Source organism: Condylura cristata, unplaced genomic scaffold (assembly GCF_000260355.1).
Source record: "Condylura cristata isolate star-nosed mole 26May11 unplaced genomic scaffold, ConCri1.0 scaffold00019, whole genome shotgun sequence".
Classification (NCBI taxonomy): Eukaryota; Metazoa; Chordata; class Mammalia; order Eulipotyphla; family Talpidae; genus Condylura; species Condylura cristata.
Genome location: NW_004567120.1, coordinates 16,292,565 through 16,318,132, shown reverse-complemented (window position 1 = coordinate 16,318,132; position 25,568 = coordinate 16,292,565). Strand labels below are relative to the sequence as shown.

At 37.9% G+C, this 25,568-nt stretch overlaps 1 protein-coding gene across 1 annotated transcript in view; it reads right to left on the bottom strand.

Moving 5' to 3' along the window:
- MID2 (midline 2) overlaps positions 1-25,568 on the bottom strand; it is a 63,682-nt gene that overhangs the window by 6,483 nt on the left and 31,631 nt on the right. The window contains exons 3-6 of the mRNA XM_004685692.2: positions 14,707-14,814; positions 13,218-13,366; positions 3,228-3,355; positions 1,466-1,609 (exon numbers count right to left, since the gene is read on the bottom strand). Coding sequence (XP_004685749.1) covers positions 1,466-1,609; positions 3,228-3,355; positions 13,218-13,366; positions 14,707-14,814 — 529 coding nt within the window. The remainder of the gene's footprint in view (positions 1-1,465; positions 1,610-3,227; positions 3,356-13,217; positions 13,367-14,706; positions 14,815-25,568) is intronic.

The following is a 25,568-nucleotide window of genomic DNA, read 5'->3' as shown; positions in this document are numbered from 1 at the left end:
TTTATATAGAAGGACTGATAATTACTTATAGCTGCACAATAGTTAAATGAGCTCTTTTGGTAGAAGTGAGCATCCCATCACAGGAAGTGTTCAATCAGAGACAGGAGAATCGTCTACTTATGAGGTGTCTGGTAGAAGGGTAGGTTAAAGTTAGGTAACTTCTAAGGTTACTTCCAATTCAAAGATGCTATCTTACCACTATGAAGAATTTTCCTTTTAAGCTTTTCTTTACAAAGGACTACACATCCTTGATAACAGAGGTGACTGCCTATGTATCTTTGTCACTTCTTGCACTTATTCTCAACTTTCAGGAGACCACTGCTCTCCCCATATCAGGAAAGAAAAGCGCAGTTTCTGACTCTAAGACCTTCCATAGCAGAAGAGGTAAGCGCAGACAAGTATGTTGGGGAGACTTTAGAGTTTGTGACTTCACAACATGAAGAAACACCCAGGAATACAGCTACCTGGGCCAAGTGGCTTAAGTTGGAGCTGCACGAGGCAAGTGTTTTTTTAGAGTTTGACCCCAAATGTCCTCTCCCCTCCCCCACTCAGCCATGCGGCTTAGAATTGTCTCAGAACAGGAAAAGGAAGTCTATCAAGAGGGTTTTGTTGGAAAAAGTCCTCTCGTGTGGGCCTGTGACATCAGAAACGAAAGCACAAGCACAAAGGTAGACTATGCTGATCTGTAGCTACACAGATGCAACCTTAGGGTGGGAATGAGTTCAAGTCTTGAATCCAACTTTAACTCTGATTCATTTCCACTTTTATCCAGCTCATTGAGAAGAATTTGCAGTTTGGCCTCTCTGGTGTGCCTTGTGTTGCTCCAATTTATCAGAAGGTAAAACTACAATATGTGAGCTAAATGACTGCTTTTTGAACATGTTTCATTTTGCGGCCCCTGACACATTTTTATATTCAGTGCAATTTTCGAAGGAAGTGGAGATGGGATCCAGAGAAGAACGGGATCCAGGAGAGTGACAGAAGCAGGAGATTTGTCACTATATTCACTGATACAATGGGTGGGGTAAAGGAAGTAGCAGTCTTAACATAACATATTTTACCATGATAATGAAGTGGAAAGTCAAGCAGAGAGATGTTCACACACATAGATAGTATCAGCAATGATGGTGGCTTAGCTACCCAGGAATGAATTCTGAACTGTGTTCTGCCTTGGGAGAGGGGAGTGACATGGATTGAGGAAAATATAAGCTTTACATACAGAAATGGGAGTGGCCCCAGTGACTGCCCAGCAAGGAAATACACAACTTGATTGTCACCATCAGTAAGGATTTTGCAATGCCCTGAGGGAGCTTACACTGTCTATGAGACACCTAACATGTCTATGAAACACCTAACATGTCTTACAAACACTTGCCTCGTGGAGCCCCGGCCAATCTTGAGCAGCTTACTGCTTCCTTACATTTCCTTATCTCTGGCCACAGGCCCCAACTACACCATGACTTACTGATGAAGTTAGCCTGGCCAGTGAATATGGTGTACTGAAGCTCATAGGAGCTGATGCTGAACTCATCATCCGAGATCCAGTGGACTGTAATGGTGTCATGGGAGGCAGTACAGAGTTCCTCTCGGATAGATGGTGGGTTTGGGGCTGTAAGGAAAGGTAAAGAAAAAAGTGAGAAAAGCACACTCTCTGTTCTAGAATTGTACAATCATTGCTCTTGTTGCCCAACCCAACATCTTGTAGAGAGGAGGTTTTCTTAACAAGAAGCTCTATCTTGGCCCTCCCTGGTGGCTCAGCAGGCTAAAGTGGAGCACTGCAAGCTAGCTGCAGCTGCTTCAGTGCGAGTTCAATCCCCAGCTCCAGAAGTGACCATATGGTGCGGCAGATGTCTCCTGTCTCGCCCGCTGCACCCCTCAGCAGTGTACTTCGTCAGTCTGCCTGTTCTGCTCCCCACTCTGTCTCTGGTGAATTCTCTCACCACCCCTGCACCTCTGACCTGTACCCCAATTCTGTATGCATAAATAAATAACTTATTTATTTATAGAAAAAGCTCTATCTTATATGCACCACACAACTTGCAGCAAAGTGCTCAGACCCCAAGTTCCCTTGAGCCACACTGGTTTCAATGATTAAGATATTTTAGGCAAAGATGTATGTATAAGTTATGACTGCCCCACTGTCTACTCTGACTATATAAACACATACATAGTGACTAGAGCAAAGTGTTTATGTGGTTTTCTTATTAAATGACCCTCAATCTAATTTTTTATTTCAAAATAAGTGTTGTATACTTTTATAGCAATATAAAAGCAAGTGCAAATCAGTGAGTTTTCTCATCTGTAAAATGGGATGATCATTATCCCATAGATTTATTGTGAGGATTTATGTTAAAAAATTAATATAGTTTGGGAGAAAAGGAGATGTTCAACAAATGGTGGCCATTTTAATATATTAACAAAAGTAGCTACAAATGTAACATGGTTGTGTACATATTTCTTTTTCAAAAAATGGTAACTCACAGCATTTTTAACAGGTTGGTTGTACCCCTCATTTTCTAAAATTGTACAAACGCCAGGTATTCTTTACAGTTCTTTCTCTAATCTGCTAATTCTTAAATTTCCTTAAAAGCATGTGAGTGGTACTTACTCACATAGGACATTCTCTGATATTCCCTAATTGCCATTTGTGTTCTAGCCCCACAAATAGTAACAACATACTGATGATAGATTGATAAGGAGAAATCCATCAACAACTTGGTTTTTTTAAATTTTAGGACAGATAGTATGCCCATTCTACACCCAGAAATATTTGACAAATCATCTTTCTTTTCTATTACATGAGTTAAATATTTTCTACCTAAAAATGCATGTCATTTTAAAGGCTATGAGAGAATTTTCATTATATACATTTTCTTTTCTAGATTAACAGAGAAGCACACCAAAAGGTAAGGATTGGGGGCTTCCCTGTGGCACAAAGGGTTAAGTCTCAGCACTATGAAGCTATGGGCAGCCACTACAGCACTAGTCCAATCCCTGGCCATGGAGCTAAACCCATATGGCTCAGCATATGGATTACTGCTTGTAGCACACTGCTCCCCTCAGCAGTGTATTTCAGTCGATCTGCCTGTTCTGCTCCCCACTCTGTCTCTGGCGAATCCTCCCAACCCTCGCACTGCTGGCCTACATTACATCTCTTGTATGCATAAATAAATCTTGTTTTTAAAAAATAAGAATTAAAATGGAAAGGAAAGCAAGTAAATTCACACCTGTTAAATAATCTAGCCCCTCCAGAAGTTTCTTTTCTCTGGAAAAATCTAACGCAAAGTTTTCAAAGGCATCATTAAAATTGATGTCTGGAATCAGAACTTGAGAAGATACAGTTGCCATAGCCACCCTGGAAAAGAGAAAAGAACATCAATATATTTCAAAATAAGTTGATAGCCTTATCCAGTGATCGATTTCTAGCTTAATAAGGTGAAAATAAACAACGTGTAGGGCTTGATTTATTAACTGAAAAATATCTTATCTGTCCTTTTTCAGTAGAAACCATTTATATTTTAATCACCAGGAACCAATTAAAAGTTATACCATATTTACTAACATATGTTCATCCCTCAAACATACTCCCCCACCCTGTCTTGATTTTAAGAAGTAAACACAGAATTGTTTCCTCTCTGCATCATTTTCCATCTGGCAGGCAGTATCAAAAGTAGACCTCTGTAGGCTTAGCCTTTGTAAGAACAATTTGAGACATTTTTTTTTCTACCCCTCTATTTTTTTATGCAAAACAACAGCCATACTGAGGTTGGGATAAACTTTCCCCAAATGCTGTACTTCATTTGATCATTTACAACACACATTTAATTTTATTTCCTAGTTGCAGATAGTGTTATTCCAGATCATTCTAAGCATCTCAATGAGAGCAGGTTTATATTTTGTACTTCTTATTTTCCATAGTCCCTAAGACAGGTTAGACACATAATGATGAAATTAACTGATGAATGAGTAACTCAACAATACAACTGGAAATTGAACACTTAGTATATACGAAGCAATATACATATATATTTCTAACTTGCTCCTTATCATAATCCTGCGTGGCAGATGGTCTTTCCATTTTACTTCTTCCTTGTTTTTAAACATTCTTGTTTATTTATTCACAATATAGGATTTCTCCCCTCAGGTACACTCACCATAGTGACTTTTTCCCACCACCAAAGTACCCAGTTGTTCTTTGCATTTAATACATGAAAAAGTTGACATACAGAGGTTATTAACATGGCCAAGGTCACACAACAATGAGCAAGGATCAGAAACATAACTGAACACATGTTCATCAGAGTCCAAACACTGTACCCTTAATCATTTAGACAGTTCCTTTAACAAAAAAATTAAAATATGTTTCTGTATAATTTGGCAATTCTATACCATGGTTACACATTGGAGTGATCTCAAAGGGCCTTGACCAAAACATACACACCTAGACTTTTGAATCAGACTTAATGAAATCCTTGGACATACAAATAGCAGGATGGAAAGAAACGTTAATGTGGCAACAAAATGCAATTTAAGGGGAGAAAGGAGGACTGAATATAGGAAGACAAGAAAGAAAACTTTTATGGTGAATTAGCTGTAAGGGGGTGGGGTACTAAACATGCATCATTAGGCATGTATACTCTGCTATACATCTAACAATAATAGTTCTTGCATCTTTCTGAAAATAGCGATGTTTTAGTAACAAACTGCAGACCAGGATCAAGAAATGTATGACTAACTTAGCACACTATTAAGGTCTCTCATCAAGTAGCCAAACTTCTAAGATTTGATGAGTAAGAAAACAAGATCTAAGAGTTAAGGCAGAAAATTGGCATGTGAAATTTCTTCTTGGTCTCCTTAATGTTTCCTCCTTTACTTCCACACATCCATCCAATACTAAGTGCTTACATGTTTTTATTAGGGTTGAAACTGACATAAATTTTGGAGGCCAACTTGGCATTAAATATCAAAATAGCTTAAAATGAAGAATTCTTTTATACCACAGTCTTATTTGGTGAAATTTTTTTAAGGAAATAACTTGAAAAGTATGCAAGACACAACTACAATGTCACTCAACACACTGAGTGTAACCTAACTGTTCCAACAATGGGGACCAAGCTAGTTAATATGCTATATACATCAAAAGATGAAATGTAATGAAGTCATTGGAAATCCAGTTATACAATAATATCCAATGACAGGAGAAAGTTCATGCTATAGCATTACATTCCAAATAGGAAGTAAAATGCAATATTTAGAGGATGCCTTTATGTTCATGAATACACAGATATGAATACACATCTATACACACATATATTTGGGGTTACTATATCTAATATACTACACATTTTATATATATCATGCAACTTATACATTTTCTATATATATTTTATACGATCAAATGTTAACAATAGCTGTATGGTTAAGAATTAGTTTCAAATATACTTTGGCGTATATGTCAGTGTGAATGTGTGTGTCCCCATATTTAAGCAAAATACATTAACAATCTTAGACTATAAGCCCTTTTAGGGACAGTATAAAGAATGTCACTTATAACAGGAAATACTTCCCAGCTAAAATTCCATTTCAACCGAAGTCTTTAATCCTTAACATGATACAATGAAAAATGGTATAGAAAAGTGTTAGATCATATAAGAAACCAGTGAGAAAGACACAGACTGGGTAGGTGATTCTAAAGCCATACCACATATACTCATCTAGTCCACTTATATTATTATAGGTGATATCTGAGCATTTGAAAAGTTAGAGAGAGTTGAGAATCATGAACATCTATGGTAATGGAAGCACTGGGAGCTAATAAGTTTGCAGTAGGGAGAATGTATAATGGGAGAAGAGAGTAGCCTAAGACAAAATTATGAATGACAATAACATTAAAAATGTTAGCTGGAGGAAGAGTTGCTCACAAAAGCAAAAGAAATTAAAGGTAGAAAAAAACCCAGCAAGTTAGCTAAAGGCAAAGAATTTCAAGTAAAAATGCTCAGTAGTGAGAAATGCTAGTGAGAGATCAAGTAAAAGGAACAATAAGATAAAACAAAGAAAGGCTTTCTATACTTAGGAACACGTTATTCATTTGGTGACCTTGAAAAGAATATTTTCAATGGTGTGGTAGTGGGAGAAGACATTTCAGAGGATTGAAGAGTGAGTGAGGATAGTTAAATATAATGGTTTAAATATTTGTTTTATCTTTGCTCTGATGAAATTCTGCTGAAATGACAGCTACAGAATTAAAAAGTAATAGATCATTAAGGACAAAGAGAATGGAAAAAGAGATGCCAGCAAGTAAGAGTTCATCAATAAATGCTTGGAAGCTGGAAAGACGTGGATGAGTGGTAAGCAACATAAGGCCAGAGAAAGTCAGATTGGGAAGCCAATCATCAGGCCGATTTAGTACCACACACAACTGAATATTTGTGCAAGGAACAGCTACAACCCAGGTCCAAGAAACCAGAGACTACTCCTCTCCCACCCTAGCAACAGATGCAAGGTTTTCTTTCTGCAGATCTTTCACACTATGCTAAAAGACGTGTTCAGACTCTCAGTTCCCTTTCTCTGTTTGGTTCCCAGAGTGGTGGCAGTCAGGCTTATTGACTTTATTCTGCCGGAAGCAGCAGATTGGTGGATTCTTTTTATGGGGAACTGAGCCAACTGAAAACACCTACAGATCTGACACTTGGGATCTCCTTAATAAAAATCGGGCATTTTACCATAAATCCTACAGGAAAGTTGCAAAGTAACAAACTGTACCAGCCCCTCAGATCTTCAGTCATCTTTTAGTGTTTAAATGTAAATAGGCAGGCAAAAGCTTACCAGACATTTAGGGAAAGACAGAAATGAAAACAAACTAACAGAAAAGAAAGCTGGAGAAAATTAAAACAATGCAGAGTTTAGGACAAAACTCTGTAAATGATAAACATTTTGTATCCACAAAGCAAGGACAGAATGATAAAAAAAAAAAAGAAGAAGAAGAAGAAGCAAAAGCTGGTGAAAAGTAACAAACTTCCAGTTAGACGATAAATACTACGGAGGTAAATACAGCATACCTAACTTTCCTGTATATCACACAGCATAGCTAAGTGTGAATAAATCCTAAACATTCTCATCACAAAGAATTTTTTCCTTTCTCCTTTCTTTTTAAATTATATCTATATGAAATACAGGTTAGTTTAATCAAAACCATCAAGTTGTATACCTTAAACTTACATAATATCACTCCAATCATCTCAATAAAAGTGGAAAAAATGAGAAAAATACTTTAAAAGATGATTATGCCAGTGATAGTCATAGGATCATAAAGTTAGACATTTATACCTTCACTGTAGATTAGTAGTTTTATTTTTAAGGGAAAATGTTAATTTTTTCATAAATCATAGCAGCGTATGCCAACATTTTAAAAAATATAGCATGTTAAAATATGAGGCATTATTAGTTAGCCATACTTTAAAAAAAATTGATTTATTTATGCATACAGAATTGGGGTAAAGGCCAAAGGTGCAGGAGTGATGAGATGACTCACCAGAGACAGAATGGGGAGCAGAACAGGCTGACTGATGAAGTACAATGCTGAGGGGAGCAGTGGGCCAGTCAGGAGAGGTCTGCTGCGCCGTGTGGGTCACCTCTGGGGCAGGGATCGAATTCATGCTAAAGAGGCTTTAGCTTCTTAGCGCTGTGTGTTATTTAACCTGCTGCGCCACCAGGGAGGGCCTTTAACCATACTTTTATGTTATTAATGTACCAAATAACATGAATCTTGCAATACTAGAAATCTTCAGTTTTTAATGACTTATTTAGGAATATTAAAATATCATTAAATGGCCTTTCAAGACTGTAATATAATACTGAAAACACTCTTAGCTGACACATTAGTTGCTGACTACGACCATTTCTAAGTAAGCCTTTCTGTGGACATGGGTTTTAATTTTTTTCATGACTAAATCCTTAGATAATCCCTAGAAGAGCCCCGGGATAAAAAAGGAGATATATGTTGAACTTAATAAAGTCCTGCCAAATCTTTTTCCAAAATGATTTTTCATTCCCACCAGTAATATATGAAAATTCCATTGCTTAATATCCTCAGCAACAGATTTGATGATGTCAGTCTTTTTAATTTTAGCTATATAACTTTGCTATCCAGTTAGGGTTAGGATTAGGGTTTTTAATTTTACAACTACTACTTAATGGTATCTCATAATGATTTCAATTTTCCCTGATGACTAATGATGTTGGTGCAATATTTGAAATTACCCTGAACATACAATCCAAGACAGCATTATATATATGTATATATTTAAATATTGAAGGCTTTATATATAAAATCAAAAGATCTTCTAACCTCTGTAGCTAGGCATGTTTTTTTTTTTATTTTGCTTGTATTATTAGTAGCTATAAGTGTCCTCCTATGAGGAAACAAAATATAATTTAGAAAATACAAAGATTTTTAAAAAGCTCTTATAAATATGAATGCCAAATTAAAACTGCAATAGAAGAATTGAATGAAAAATTAGGAAACATGTAACAGAAACTATGAATTGTCTACAGTCATATAAAATAGGAATCAAATGATTATTAAAAATTAGAGGGACTCGGTGATGGGAAACCCACAGGGATTACAATTGAGATGAAAAAAAAAGTACAAAATGATGTAAAAATAAACTATTATATTATAAAAAAATAGAGGGAAAGCTTAATTATGTCCAACATCTGACTAGTCCCATAAAGGAAAAATAAAGGGGGAATAAATTATTAGCAAATAATACAAAAAAGTTTCCCAGAACAACAAGTCACTAGTCTTCAGATTAGAAAGACCCACTAAGGACACAACAAAAATGAATGACAGAAATGAATGACAGAAGATTGAAGGTATACCCTTAGAATTTCATACTCAAAAATCTAGCTCAAAGTCAAAAGAGCAGGCATCAAAATAAAAGTGGAATTCTCAACATGTTAGAAATTAGAAAACAACAGAACCATGTTTTGTTCCTCTTTTCTCCCTTGAGAATTATAAAAGAAATTTATTCCTAACCTATCAAATGAGAACATTTTAAATAACTTTCAGGAGAAAAATCCCAAAAATTTACTTCTCACATACTCTTTCCTAGGGAGCTGTAAGAAAATTTGTTTCAACAAAGCAGAGCAAATGATGCATAGTGGGTAATCAGACAGAGATGGATGGAGTCCCTAATTAATAGCACAAGTTAAGACATTCAGAGACACTAAGTTGCCTGTACTTCTCCAAGAGGAGAAACCTGCATGGAGAGAATTCTGGAAACTTTCAGAAGGCTCCATGCTAATATTCAACAGAATACTTATCAACACATGCAAAAAATTACCCACTGACAGCAGTGAGCTGAAAAAATATACATATATATATGAGAGGGAACTACTGCTGGTTCTCACACAGGTCTGGGAACAGTGTCTGTTCCACCAGTCAGACTGGAAAATTTCATGCTTCGTGGGGCACTGATTAAAGTACTCAAAGGGTCTGCTTGAATAGTGGGGTTACTAGACTAAACACTGTTCTGATTCAAACTAACAAGTCATACAAGCCAGACTAGAAAATGAAGATTAAGCAATCTTCAAATAACTATGTCCAGAACATATGCAAGAGTACAAAAATTGTGTCATCCAATATGATAATTTTCACAATACTTGGCATCCAATCAATTTAACAGATATGCTCAAAATCCAACCCAATATACTAGACATGCAGAAGCAAAAAAAAAAAAAAAATACCACCCATAATGAGAAAAAGAATTTCTTTCTTGAAATTCACCCAGAACTGACCAAGATGTTAGAATTACCAGACAAAGATATTTTAACTGTATTCCATATGTCCAGAAAGCTAGAACAAAGGTGAAATATGTTAATAAGCTATATGGAAAATCTCCAAAGACCCAAATTGAACTTCTAGAGATGAAAATGACATTATCTGAGATAAAAATATAACCACTGGAGAGATTAATGGCAGATTAGACATTACTGAAGGAAATGGTAATTGTATAGCATTAAAATCTAACAAAATGAAACAGAGGGAAAAAAGACTAAAAAAGAACAAAGCCATCGGATGGCCTCAAGCAGTATAATGTAAATGTAATTGGAGTGCCCTAAGAGAGGAAGAAGGTACACTATTTACAATTTCTGAATTATGGAAAAAAACTAAGTACCCAAAGGTAGATGAGTTGGTGAGGAAGATGTGGTATATATACACGACAGAATACTACTCAGCTCTATTAAAAGATAAATTCTCACTATTTGCAACAACATGGATTATGCTAAACAATAAATCAGAAGAAGAACAAGTATCAAATGGTGTCACTTATCTGTGGAATATAGAGAAACCAAGGGTAAGTTATAGCAAACTAGTAACAAACTCTATAGTCCTGACTGTAGAACTGAGATTACCAGAGGGGAGAGAAAAAAAAAATGGGTAGAGGGCACAATGGACTACAGTGGGGGGCTATGAGTACCTTAGTGGTTGGATGGGGCATGGTAATGTACACCTGAAGTGTGTGACTCATACTCTAGATCTTATATAGTGTTGTAAACAAGTTACTGTAATAAAAAAAGAAAATTACCCAAAAAAAGAAATAATGGCTGAAAATTTTCCAGATTTGCAAAATTCAAATACTAATGTCTACAATTAAATTGAAAAAAATTGCAATATGAGGATATTATTTAGAAATGGTCATTTTAATTTAAAAAAAAGTAGATACAGATTGGAATCAATTGGCTTTGCTATAAAAGTGTAGATGACAGTACTAGACTCTATAGGTTTGAATCTTCCCTTTGTACATTACTAGTTGGGTGATTATAGACAAGTTACTTAACCTCTTTGAACCTCATTCATTATTTGTAAAATATGGATAGTATCTATCTCATAAGATTTTGTGAGTATTAAATGAGTTATACTTCTAAAGCCTAGAATAATACTCAGCACAAAGCAACTGCTTATTATCATTATTGTTATTATTACCATTATTATTGGAAAACAGAATTGGGGTTAAGAAGGAGTTTGCTATTTTTTGCATTATGACTATTAGAAATATTTAACTTTCAACTTTGGACAAGTATTACTTTAATACAAATAACTTTTTATAATAGTTTATTTTTACATCACTTTGTGCCTTTTTCCATCTCAACTGCAATCTTCGTGGACTTCCCATCACCAACTCACCTGTGTGCCATCACCATAGTCTCGTGCACTCAGCCCCCGCCATTTTTTATCCCATTTTCCACTCCATCCCCATAAAAATGACTCTGGTAAGAGTTGTTTATTATTATTATTTCCCTCATTCATTATGCTCCTGCTATAAGTGAAACCATTTGGTATTTTTCTTTTTCTTTGTGGCTTATTTCACTAAGCATGTTTCCTTCCAGCTCCATCCATGTTTCTGCAAAAGGAATGAGTTAACCATTTTGACTGCTGAGTAGTATTCCATTGTGTTAATACAAATAACTTTTAATTATTTAAGAAGAGTAAATTGGAGGTAAGGACATATAAAGTATTTTAAGATGTTGCTATAAAAGAAATGGATAGGGCTAAGGCTAGAGGGGTATGAGACAGAGGAAAGTTATGCAGTTACTTTTAGATAGTAGATAGGAGGCCAACTATAGAAGGGGAGAAACTGAAGCCATAGAAGAAAGAGGGCATGTGGCCAAAGCACAAGTGAGGGGACATTTCTTCCATTATAACCAGAAGAAGGTGAAAATGATGGCTGTAGACATAGACATGTTTCATAGTTTGTTATGAGACTATGAGTAATTTACCATTTCATACTCACCATACTTGAAAGAAGGTAAAGTCATTTGCTAAGCCTGAGTTGGGAATTTGGAGGTGAGTACAGAAGATCTGAAGTAGCCATTATGGAGACAAGAAAAGAAGAAAGCTAACCAACCTGAAAGCATTTCAGGTCACTACTATTGAGGGCTCAGGTGAGGGAAGAAGTTAGAAGCCATAAACTTTTGGTACAATAGTACCTAGCTCTTTGATTATGTAATTTTTCTCCAGCAGGGTTGTGCAACTCAAACAAAGACATGGAAAAGACAAGAAATAGCTAGACTGATTCAGGGTTAGTATTTTACTAGGGTGGTGTGTTAGAAAGTACATGACACAAAGGAGCTCGTGCTATTGAGAAGGATTAATTGAAGTGAAGATGGTAGATAGAAGTCTGCACTTAGAAATCCCAATGTAGTTGAAGAATAGATGTATTTGAAGAAAAGCATATTTGTAAGTTCAGGGGTTGAAGTGAGAAAAGAGCAAGTTTTATTTATGATTTAAGTATAATTCGTTTGCAATTTATTGAGGTGACGTTGGTTTACAGTGCTGTATTTGATTTATTAAAGTGTAATTCTGGATGGCGAGGTTTAGCATGTGGGCCTTGGAAGTGGGTAGATGCAGTGAAAGAGGTGAGGATCACTGAAAGAGCGGATGGCAAGGAGACTTGACGGCTACAGTAATTGGCATTAGCCATGTTGATGTTGCCAATGTCACTCAGAATGATGACAAAAACAATAGAAAGAAAGATTGAGAATCTAGAGCAAAAGTCTTCATCAAATGAGAGGGAGGTCAAATCTAGAATAACAAGCCCCTGTAATGCCTTGAATGAAGTCTTGGTGGCTTATGCTGAACAATGTTCACTTTAGACCACTGATTATTTATGAATGGTGTATAGATGGGCTTCTAATGATCCGTGAGTCCTTTGAAATTGTATGCAAAATAATATGTATATATGCCTAATATGCAGTTTTTCCTTAGGAAGAGGGTTCATGACTTTAACCAAAAATTTAATAGGGTAATGAATGAAATAAAATCTAAGAATTATGGCCTTAGAAATTTACATGAGGAATAACAAAGTGAAAGCAATATCTAATGTAGATAAGAAGTGGACACACCCATCAACATGGCCACAAGTTTCTCTGTCCCCACACCAATGCCACCATCGACAACTCCAGCCCTGAGTGGGCAGTGGAGAGCTGAGGCATAGCTAGGATGTCTGCATAGTCCTGCATTATTGCTGTCGGCTGCAGAGACAGAGAAAAGAGTGCCGGAAAGCCACAGGACAATCTACCACTGAAGCTTAGTAACCACCTAGCTAGTAAAATCTGTAGGTAGCAACTAGCACACATGTCTGACCAGAATAACAGAACTTTAAGCTGGTCTCTTTTCATAAGAACAGGTAGTCAAAAGTATATAAGAAACTCACCGCTCAGCAATATTTTTTGCAGACTGGAGAAACCGTGCTTGGTCATTTTCTTTCAGGATATGCTCAGCTTGGTTGATGAGAACTGTTGATCGTTCGAGACACTGGCGGCAATTAGCAACTTGCTGTGCCAACTTTCTCAGTTTCATAACCTTAAGGAATTAAAAAGAAAAATAAGATAAAACATCCAGTGGTTAATTAAAAACGATAAAACAACATGAAGATCTGCTTCAGTGATTCTAAAAATAAGGCCTATTAATATCCCACAGTTCTGTCCTCACCACTCACCTTCTCACCCTACCCTCTACGCCTGTCTTGCCAACCCCTCCTTCCACCACCTGCTGCCCACTAGTCTACACGCTTATGCTGCAGCACACGTACTATGTATTCTTCTTGTTGGTTAGCTACCTCCTCTTTTATTAATAATATTAATTTTTTGGATTATAAAATTAATGCATGCTGACTATAGAACATTTAGAAAATAAAAAGTATAAAGAGAAACCCAACAAACCCTGGAGATCCCTTGTTTACATTTTGTCAATGTATTTTCACATATATGCTTTTAAAAATATTCCTTATAATTATCTACATTTCCACATATAGATTCCTCTTAGTTTTTTTAAGTACATCTGTGTGTTCACAGATTTGTGTTCTTGGAAATTTCAATTCCTGTGGTAGTTGAAACCAACCAACATGGCACAAAGTCCTGGTCAAAACCCCAGGTTGTCCTAACTCCTCACACAGCATGCACAGCATGAACTTATAATCACTACTCTGAGCAGCAGACCACCATGCCTAAAACCATACAGCGGCATGGAGGATCACACCTGACCGTCTTGACCAGGATCCTTCAGTTCCCAGGCTAGAAGCCTAGACATCTCTTTCCTTCATCTTTTATATCTAATCAGTCAATGGTTCTGATCATTTCCTTTCTAGCAATATCTATTCTGCACTCCCTTCCATTTGGGCTGTTGGTTTTCTGGCTAAATTTTAACCAACCTCATAACTTGTTTCCCTGACTTCAGTATCATCCCATCCTGATAGACTGCATAGAACTCTGCCGTGTCAATCAATCTCCTTCCTTTCTTACAAACTAGAATGGCTTCCCAATGCCTTTCACAGTAAGCCCAGAGTCATAACACCAGCATTCATGGTTCTTCCACAATTCTGGCTCACCTTTCCGCCATTTTTTTCCCTTTTTCTTTTTGCATTATCTTATATACACAGGAAAGCACCCAAATCTGAAGTGTACAACTCAGTGACTTGGGGGGACATATATGTAAATCAGGTAACTACTGAGGTCAAGGTAAAGAATATTTCTAATGCCCCAGGAATGCATCATTTTTATTAGATTCACAGTACTAGGCCAAACATTATTTCTTCTTTGCCTCTCTTTCTACCACCTTACTTTCTTCATGATCAAGAGCAAACCTGAATCATTGGGATAAAACTTTGACACTTGTAAATTCAAACCTGGCTTGGCTGGCTTTACCTTTGTCTCTTTGATTTTGACAGCAATCATTTGCTTCCTCTGCTGGATGATCTCTACCAACTCGTCACATTCTTCCATAAGTTTTGCCTCATGCATAGCAGTATTCACCTGCCAAGAAAGTCCAGAGTATTACACAGTGGTTGCTGCCTTTGTCCCCTGTTGGCTCTCAAAGGTTCGGACTGACAGCTAAGCATGCACAACTTCTTCCATACCTCCCTCATAAGATCCACTCCTAGAAGAAGGGTAGAGATGATGATATTAATGATGCAAGGGTATTGAAGCACCACAGATAGGAAGCTCTCCAGGCCTCTGGTAGATCATGATGGTTAATGGAAGCTGGGCAGAAGGACAGATGAGATGGGGGCATGTTATTCCCACTGCGCAAGTCCCTTCATCCCAGCACCCTGTCCTCCTGCTGCTCTTTTGGAAAAAGGTAAGGAGATTTAAAGTATGTCAGGGAAAGAGGACCCCTGTCCACCGGCATGATAATCTTAGGATAACATTGGAACAACATACTACTACCATCCTAACAAATTTGTTTTCAGTTTCCCTTGTTCCCTTCCAATTTTTAAATATATGAACATGCTGCTAAATATTCACATTAAATACATGCATGCACAGATATAGTTTCACTTAGTCACCATGTCTTAGTCGGTATTTCTCACCTATGGTCATTCAGTTTCTAAATACTTTTCCTACTTTGGGATACTGGCTCTATCAAAATATCTCCACTGTTCAGTCAGAGTGGGGTTGAATAAAAAATACTACTATTTTTCATTGACTTTTCATGTACTGATTTGTCTTTTCCATTCCACTACTGTTGACATTACATGACATGAAGCCCCCAGAAGGGGCTAAAATGAGACCAGGGGATTTTTGGGGTGCCCAAGCATAAAGAGAAGGTAAAGTAAGCAACCATATTTTAAAAGCAATTAATATGCAAAATTATTCATAAAGATTATTTCATGTAATTATCACGATTTTGTAATATAAGGGCCATTTATTTGTTTCACAAATGGGGAAACTGAGGCTTTTAGTGACTTGCTCAAGACCACACAGCTAGTAAACAGTAAAACCAGAATTCAAACCGAGTTCTGTCAAGTGAAACCCCTGGGCTGGCTGGGTGGGCAGGCGAGGTTCAGTTCCATTTCAGCAGCACACAGAGCAGTCACACAGGGAAGCACAATCATTCCAAGAGTCTATTCAAGGATCACTCGAGCAGAGTTCTAGAAGGCTGAGGAATAGACAATGGGTTACCTGAAAGCACCAGAACTCTAGGACCCAGACGGGCTTTATTAGCAGGATAGGACTGCACTTCCAGTTGCTAATCCTGTTCAGTGGGTTCCTCTACATCCTCGAAGCCCAGCAAAATAACTGTCACTGGACCCTGCTTCTACTTTTATTCTCTTCATTCCCTGATGACCAAGTTTCTGTTTCTCACTTAATTGAAGTAAAATGTATTTGCCGGCCCTCCCTGGTGGCGCAGCGGGTTAAAACACAGCACTAAGAATCGAAAGCCACTTCCGCAAGAGTTCGATCCCTGCCTGCCGGGGAGGTTACCACATGGCGCGGCAGACCTCTCCTGACCCGCCCGCTGCTCCCCTAGGCAGTGTACTTCGTTGATCTGCCTGTTCTGCTCCCCACTCTGTCTCTGGTGAATTCTCCCACTGTCCCTGCAACTCTGGCCTGTACCCCAGTTCTGTATGAATAAATAAATCTTTTTAAAAAAATGTATTTGCCAAATGACAACCTAATTTTCTTTTTTTATTTCTACTTTCCAGGGGAAATGTGACAATGAGAGCTTCCATTTATTTGGAATAAGCAGCCCCACACAAGCTGCTTCAACTTTTTCCTGAGACCTCATTCTTTCCCTAAATTGAATCTACCTTTACAAGTAGATAATCTTATCCTCTCAGGGAATTCCTACTCATGTAAGAATACGCAATTCATCTAGTTTGCCCCGTTTCCTTCTCGAGAGTGTCAGGAAACTTAGACATTTTGCATTTATGGTGACGTTTTGAGGCTGCCAGTGCATGGCCTTAAAGCTTTATTTTTCTTCCTATTCCTGCTATCCTTCTCGGCTAGGCCCTGTTCACATCATAATGGCCTCATAAATCAGCCTCAGGCTTACCATTACCCCCGTATGAAAAGCACACTCTTGCCTAAAAAACTTCATCTTGACAGCCAGCTCCTTAAGGAAAGACTATATGACTTTGTTTCCCCAACTGTAATCTGTACAATGCTTGACATACAATAAACATTTGAAACCTGAAACATTTACTGATTGATTTAACAAAATGAAAGATATCAATTAGCAAACATTAGAAGATATACAACAGTAAATGTATTTTCTTGAGAAAATGTAGATTGAGGGAACCAGAGTGGGGTTTAGATATCAGCATGGCAAAGAGAGAACAGTCAGGCATAATTAATAGAGCATAAAGTTGGCTGAAGAGGCAAAAATCCCAAACTAGAGGTAAAACAGTGACATTAAATTTTTTCCATGTCAAGAAGCAGCCCGACGGGGCCGGGTTCTTAATGTTTTCTGAACAAGAAATACAACAGGGAAAAACAGTTTTCATGATGTGAGTAAAACAACTCAAATTGCTTGAAAGGCACTTTGAAAGCACTGGTATCCTTGTTTGTAGTTTTCTTTGAAAAAGCAGTGAAGGTTTTCATTTCCTTATTAACTCTTTAAGTTAAAACAACTGGCATCAACTTGTTAAACATTCTTATTGGTTCAATGGTTGGTTGGTTAGTTGGTTGCTTTGCTGAAGATTCTAACTATCTGGCCTTTGCTCTTTGGTTAATGGGTTTAACTGAATGGTTTTGTCTGTGGAACAATCTATCCTTCTGAAAATGCCATTAGAGTAGTCTTGGCGACCTACTTGTGTAAATCTTCCCACCCCAAAAAAGGCTTTTGGAGGGTAGTTTATGATATTTCATACTATAAATCTGAGTATCAATCTTCAAAGGCCTAGGCACTGGGGAATGTAGATATTTCTGTTAAGACTCCAAGCTGCTCATAAAAGCGCATTAAAGTTGCACTGAAAACCAGTCCACATACTGCAGAGACACGGGCCCGAAATCCAAAGAGGGCTGAATGTGGTACCATAAGCCCTAGACGCCCCTCCAACACACCATATTCACTGGTGGTGAACCCTTCCAAACCACTACCCCACCTCCATAAGGAGAAACCACAGACTATTGCTCCCTGACATACAGCACCATCTACTGGAAAAGTTGAAGCTCTACACCCTTAAAATAGTTGAACATATAATTGAAACGTATACAGCTAATAATTGGGAGACAGTAAAATACAACAAAAGGCATCTTGAATTTTCAGAGGAATACTGCACCACACAGAGAACACAAATCTCCAGAAATCAACCACAGAAATACAGAAGAACCTTTTTTCTGTCAGTTTCATACTTCAAAATTTCTATAAAGAAATTCAAAGGAAAGGAAGAAAAGCTGATAAAACAATATACAAGAAAACTTAGAAAAACAAATGAATGTCCTGAGATATAAAATTAATGACCAGAAGAGCAAAACTGAAGCTTTAAAAATGGAAGTAAAGGAGATGCAGCACATAAAAAGATCAATAGAGGAGATTAAAAACTTCTGGAGAAAGCTATTGAAGTAGAGTAGACCAGATAAAAGACTGATTAGTGACCTTGAAGATGACAATGCACAAAGAACTGAGGTAGGAGAAAGAGCTATATGAAGGGGGAGGAGGGAAAGAAACACCATTAAGAAAGGCAATGTGGCCCTCCCTGGTGGCACAGCAGGTTAAAGCACAGCACCAAGAAGCTAAAGCCACTTCCACTTGAGTTCGATTCCCGCCTGCCCCAGAGGTAACCACATGGAATGGCAGACCTCTCCTGACCCGACCACTGCTCTCCTCAACAGGGTACTTGGTTGATCTGCCTGTTCTGCTCCCCACTCTGTCTCTGGTGAAGCCTCTCCCTGCCCCTGAGCCTCTGGCCTGTACCCAGTTCTATATGCACAAATAAATAAATCTAAAAAAAAAAGAAAAGAAAAGAAAAAAAGAAAGAAAGGCAATGTAAGAATAATGTCTATATTAGAAGGGGAAGAGAGATAGGGATCAGAGTCCTTAGTTAAATAATAAAGGAAAACTTCCTGAACCTAGATAAAGAATCAAATACACAAGTCTATGTAACTAAAAGAACACTTCATTACGTAAATGTATTGAGACTACTCCAAGACACATAGTAGTGATACTTCCAAATGTCTAAGAGGGACTATTAAAGCAGATAACATACAATGGAACCCCTATCAGTTTTACATCTGACTTCCCTGAAGAAACACAATGAGCAAGAGGAGAATGCAATAATATGGTCAAAATAGTTAAAAGATGAGGCCCTCTCTGGTGGTGCAGCGAGTTAAAGCACAGCACTAAGAAGCTAAAGCCATCTCAACATGAGTTCAATCCCTGCCTCAGAGGTGATCCACATGGCGCAGCAGACCTCTCCTGACTGGCCCACTGTTCCTCTCAGCAGCGTACTTTCGTCAGTCAGCCTGTTCTGCTCCCCACTCTGTCTCTGGTGAATCCTCTGACCACCCCTGCACCTCTGACCTGTACTCCAGTTCTATATGCATAAATAAATATATCTTTTAAAAAATAGTTAAGTCTATCCTACAAGGCTCTATTTCAGATATAAATGAAAAAAGGCCTTCTTAGACAAACCAAAGATGGAGTTTGCAAACACTATACCTCACATCTAAGAAATGTTACAAGAATCTTTCATATCTAAATAAAATCAGATACACACACATACACACACACCAAATTAAGCAAGGAAATAGATACTACCAGAAAATTAAGGACAAATAGCAGTAGCAGGACTTCATATATCAAAAATCACCCTAAACATAAGTGAACTGAACTCACCAATCAAAAGGAAGAGAATAGCTGGTTGGATCAGAAAACAGAATTCAACTTTCTACTGTTTCAAAGAAATTCACCTGAGCTATAAAGATAAACGTAGGCTCAGAATAAATGGTTGGGATACAACCCTATGAGCAAATGGGGCCCAAATAAAGGCAGGGACAATGATACTCATATCAGATAAAATTAATATCTAGCTTTAAAAACAGTGATAAGAGACAGGGATGGACACTATATAATGATTATATCAAGAAGACATAAGACTCATCAATACATGCTCAACAGAGAAAGGAGCATCAAAATGTATAAGGCAATTACTATGAAATATGAAAGCAGACATTAGAAACAAACAATATATCAGACACTGTATACTTCAATACCCCAGATTCACCAATGAAAAGACCATTGAGACAAATAACAAACCAAAACAGGGACTCAATAGCCTTAAGCAAAAACAGATAGGCTTAAAAGGCATTAATAGTGCACTGCACCCCAAAAAGGCAAATACAAATCCTTCTCAAGTGAACCAGGACATTGTCCAGGATTGACCACATATTTGGTCACCAGGCAAGTGTAAATAACTTCATGAATATTGAAACCACACCAAGTACCTTATCTGACCACAGTGGTACCAAACTAGAAAGCCACCATAAAAGGAAAACAGGAAGTATTTCTAATATATGGAAACTGAACAACACACTACTAAATAATGATTGAGCTAATGAGTAAATCAAAGAAGAAATTTTTAAAAATACCTTGAGACCGACCCTCCCTGGTGGCGCAGCGGGTTAAAGCACAGCACTGAGAATCTAAAACCACTTCCGCAGGAGTTTAATTCCTGTCCCGTAGGTTATATCATGGCATGGCAGACCTCTCCTGACCCACCCGCTGCTCCCCTCAGCAGCGTACTTCGTCGATCTGCCTGTTCTGCTCCCCACTCTGTCTCTGGTGAATCCTCTCACTGCCCCTGCAACTCTGGCCTGTACCCCAATTCTGTATGGATAAATAAATAAATCTTTTTTTAAAAAATATATGCATAGGGTACTCCCCATATATAATGCAGGAATACCTGAACCAGATTAGGGAAAGGAGGAAAGATGTAATGGCTTCTGGAGTGTGTGATGCCTGAGGTAACTCTTAAAGGACAAACAGTAGTATGCCAGAATAAAAGGAGAGTAGTATAAGCTCTGTAAGGCGTAGGGCCAGCTTCACTATTGTATTCTCAATGCCTGTAAAGGCATAAAATGACCAACTGGCAAAAAGGACATGCTAGTGAAAGGCAGGGTTCCAATCATGATGGGTCTCACAAACTCTTAAGAGACGATAGGGAACCACTGAAGGATTTATAGTAGAGAAGGAACACAACATATTTCCATTTTTTAAAATTCATTCCCCCAGCAACACGGAAAATAGATTAGAGGGGAGAGAAGGAAAGCATTTAGGAACTAGTTTCCAAAATCAATGTGGCAAGGTCATGTTGCTGCCATTAAGAAATTTGTAGACCAATGAAGCATAATTGGATTCCAACACTGCAGAATAAACTGTAATAGATGTATGCATGGGCTGCTCTGTCCAAGTTCATGCACCATGTGCACAGAATAGTTCATAACAGAACCCAGATTTCTAATTCCTCCTGCAAATGTTTTCCCCCAAGTCTTCCTTTTCACTGCCTTTCACAACCACAGAATTGTGTAAGAGTAATAGAGCTGGGAATCTCTCCTTAGCCTGGGACTAAAATGTGGGGAACATTTAACCCCCTTTCATACTAAAGTCTGACATAAGCATCTCTCCCCAAGACCTCTGTTTCTAAGACATGGTTTCAGCATCCTGATATTCCCTGTATGAGTAGAGCAAGGAATATCTGCTGGAAGGGCCAGAGAAATCCACCTTTTGATAGTTAAGATCAAGGAAAGTAACATTCTGAGAAAGAAACCATTCTTACTCAGACCGGGGACTTTAGATGGTAAAAGGAAAAAAGCTTGGCTCTATGTTTAGAAAAGGCAGATGGTCACTAGAAGCAAAGGCCCAAATGGAAGAGTAAAAATAGCTGAAGAAGAGCCTATATTGCATCTTCATTTTGGGGGTAAAGTGGTAGGTAGGGAAAGACAGAAGTACAGCAAAGAAATCCAGGAAAAGAAGAATCTGCATGGGAACATCAGTGGAAAAGGAGCCCTCAGAATAATACCCAACTCTGGCTAGGTAACACATATGAGCACATAATTTTCAGGAGTAATAACTACCTCAGAGTCAGGACAGAGACTAGGGATTAAGTTGGGGGAAGCCCAAGAGGGAAAAGAGGTCCTGAGGAGAGGCCTTCAGGTTATGTTGGTGGGGATGCGGGTGGGGGGAGAGAGAGAGAAAGAGAGAGAGAAGTTTACTGAATGGTATTCAAAATCATTCAGCCCAAGATTAGCTTCCTGTTTGTACTGCTAACTAACCACCTGTCTGGTTTTAGACAAAAAGTCCAAGTTTCTTCTTCCATAAATGAGAATAATGCTAGTTTCTTGTCTCATTTATTTTATATATATTTATTAAATAACAAAAATAAATCACCTAATACATTTTCTGATATATGACAGTTAAATAGCTATTTTTGTTATATTGTTTTGTTTTATTATTTTTATTATTAAGACTACGATGATGGTGATGACTGTAACTATTTTTGCTATATCCACTATATTTTCTGAGGATCTTCTGCAGAACGATCAAGTAGGCACTGTTTTATCACCTGGTTTATTTTTATTCCATTTCTAAATACTGCCTGTTTTGATTTCTGGAACATATTGAGTACAATTTGTTTTTCTCTGAGATTGCCATATGCCTTTTCTTCTTCTTCTTATACTTAAGTACCTAGGCCTCACTGCAAATATAGTTCCCACTACTGGATCGAGGTTCACCTTGCCTCTGTAAGTAAGATGGCCTCTCCTCCTGTCATGAACCAGATCATCACCTACTCTCTCCATTCAGAATAGAGAGCTGATGCCAGGAAGGAGGTCAGCTGCTGATTCCTGAGGAAACACTGATTACATTTTGCATCTTTCTCTGGGATGGAATTTAGCTGGCCCAAGCTTTGTTTTTCTGCTCACGGCTCCTGCATAATTATCACAATCCCCCAGGCTCAAAGTCCAAATGGTATTAGGTTGTATGTAGAATAAAAAAGGTTGTAAGCAAGAAAGCAATTTAACACATTCCCTCATTTAGAAAAATATAACTGTTTTTGCCTCCTCAGCAGTACTCCCTGAGGAAGAGACTCCCATCTGTCCTGTACTCTGCACCCCAAAAAGAGTGGGGGCTCTATACTTTGGAAGCTCATCAAAGTACTACTAATGAATAGGTGCCTTCCTACAACTGACTTCTACTCTAGAGAAGAAGGAATCCACCACTTATTCTGCCTATGGTATTGATGGGTGAGGATAAGAGGCAGTTTTCAGAAATATGAACAGAGAATGTGGTATTATGGGTATTACTTGAGTCAGAGATGCCCTAAGGTAGTCATAGTGGCTCATTCAGGAACCTTATTCTGATGGGTACAGCCTTATGGTGAAAAGCCCTGAGGCTCACGTATGTATGTATGTAATACTTGTTAATTCATAATCTCTTAACCACTATTAGAGCAAAGCAGAGGTGTCTGTGTCCCCGCTCCCACACTTGCTCACATAAAAAGTTACTTTTGGGCAGCAGCTCCTCTGCCCACCTGTGCCTACGCAGGTGCTTCTTTCCATCCACTCTCTCCCTTTGCAGGGCAGCAGCCTCCTGCCTACCTGTGACCTGCACCATGCTGGGTATTCTCTGCACTGACCTCAGTCAGCGGAGGCCGCTCTCCTAAGGTTGCCCACCTACAACCACGGAGGCTTCTCTGTCTGCAAACCTGTCCCTTCTGGGGCAGCTCTTCCTGCTTGCTAGTTGCCTATGCAAGTGTCCTTTACTCTTCTTCCCCTTTCCCTAATAAACCTGCTCTTTAAATGTTTTTTTTTTAAAAGTTAATTTTGGGAGTTTATATTTCCCTTATAGGTCTATCCTTCATGTTTCTCTTAACCTGATTCACCCTTACATAATGGTCAGAGTATAAGGGAATACAAAATGTGATTTACTTTTGGGTTTTCATGCTTAGAGCTCAGGGCTCAGTTCTTCACTTTGAGAAGTCCAGTAACTTTTATAGAAAATACAAAGCAAAGGACAAGGAATCAAAACTTCTTGGAAATGCCAAAGAAATGATCATCTTAATTCATTAGTATTGCTAAATCAATGAAATAATTACAGTTAATACCAATTATGTTTTAAACTAGAGAGGGCTTTCAATATATTTGACCTGTATATTTGATCTTCACCACAACTCTATGAAAAAGATAGAGCAGGCATTACTGTCTGCATTTTATGAATGAGGAAGCTGAGATCCAGAGAGGTAAAGTTAATGGTCAAAGTTATGTAAGCTAGCAAATGATGGATGGACTTAACGTCCAACTAAGCTTTCTAATTGCAAGGCCAGAGTGCCATCAAATTCCCCATGTTCCAGACTAACTGTCAAAGTAATCTTACCCTTTGATTACTCTCTTTGTAGTCAAACAGTCCACTGTCCAGTGGTTTAAATGTCAACTTTGACACAAAGTCAGGTGACCTTGGACAAATCACTTAACATTTCTGAGCCCATTTATCTGAAGGGTTTGTTGTGCAAATCAGAGAGAACAGAGATACAAGTCTTAGCAAAGAACCTAGAACACAGCAGTAGTTATATAAATACTGATTTGCTTCCCCAAGCCCCCATCCCAGCACACTATACTACTCTGGAAACATAGTACTGCTCTCCCCAAAGCTGAAAGTCAAGCTTTGATTTATGTCTGTACCTACTTGTCTTACTGTTAAATTGGATGTCTGGTATTTCAATTCTTGATAATATGCATTTATAAGTCATAGCCCCATAACTTGTTGGTTTAGGTAGTTTAGGCATTTATAACTTGTGTGTATGTGCGCATACATAAATGTGTTTCTACATCATCTAAAGGACTGAACTATCACTCAGAAATTACTTCCACTTTGTAAATCTGGACAAATCATTCTTCTTAATCTCATCTAGAACTAAAAAAAACTGGGTTGGCCTTATTTGGATAGCGAGCACACTTTCTCAGTTGCTTTATTCTGAATATGCTATAGGAATCTAAATCTACTATCTATTCAAATACAACATCTTCAACACTAGATTCCAAATGCATTTTCTAAGAAAGGATGAGTCTACTAGAAGCCAATTTCCCGTGGGCTGTCTTTAGACAGACAGTAATGCGGTTCTGGTCTTGTACCTGAATCTTTCCTGTTGTCACGTTCTGCTGACTGTGGAGCTTCAAACCATGTGACAAAAAAGGAAGACCAATAGCGCACAGGAGAAAACTGGGTTAGCCCTGGGTGTGGGGATACAGGACTTTGATAGAAATAGATCTGGTAAACAAAAAAGTGAAATTGTAGGAGAGTTTGAATGGAGAGACAGTAGGCAAAACTTTTAGTTATCTATATATTTTAGCATTGCTTTACTAGCTGCAGTGGTCACACGTCACTACTACCACTTCAAAATTTTTATTATGAAAATTTTGTAAGCACATTTGAAACCACAGAATATGATGAAACCTCATGTACCCTTTCTCCAGATTCAACAGCTATCAACATCAGGCTAAATGTGTTTGATCTACTTCCCTCTTAAAGCAAATCCAAAACATTGTTATTTCACCCCTCAGTCCTTCCATTGGCATCGCAAAACTAAAAAAGAAATTTTATTGAATAATCTTAGTGGTTAAAATAATTCCTTAATATCACTCATTTAACACTTGCTCCATATTTTAATTTTCCAACTGTATAAAAGGTGCACTGTTAATTATTTATATATGTACACACATATATTCATATTTTACATCATTGTTCAGTTTTGTACAATATATGCTTGTATGCCTTCTCCTTTCAGGCATAT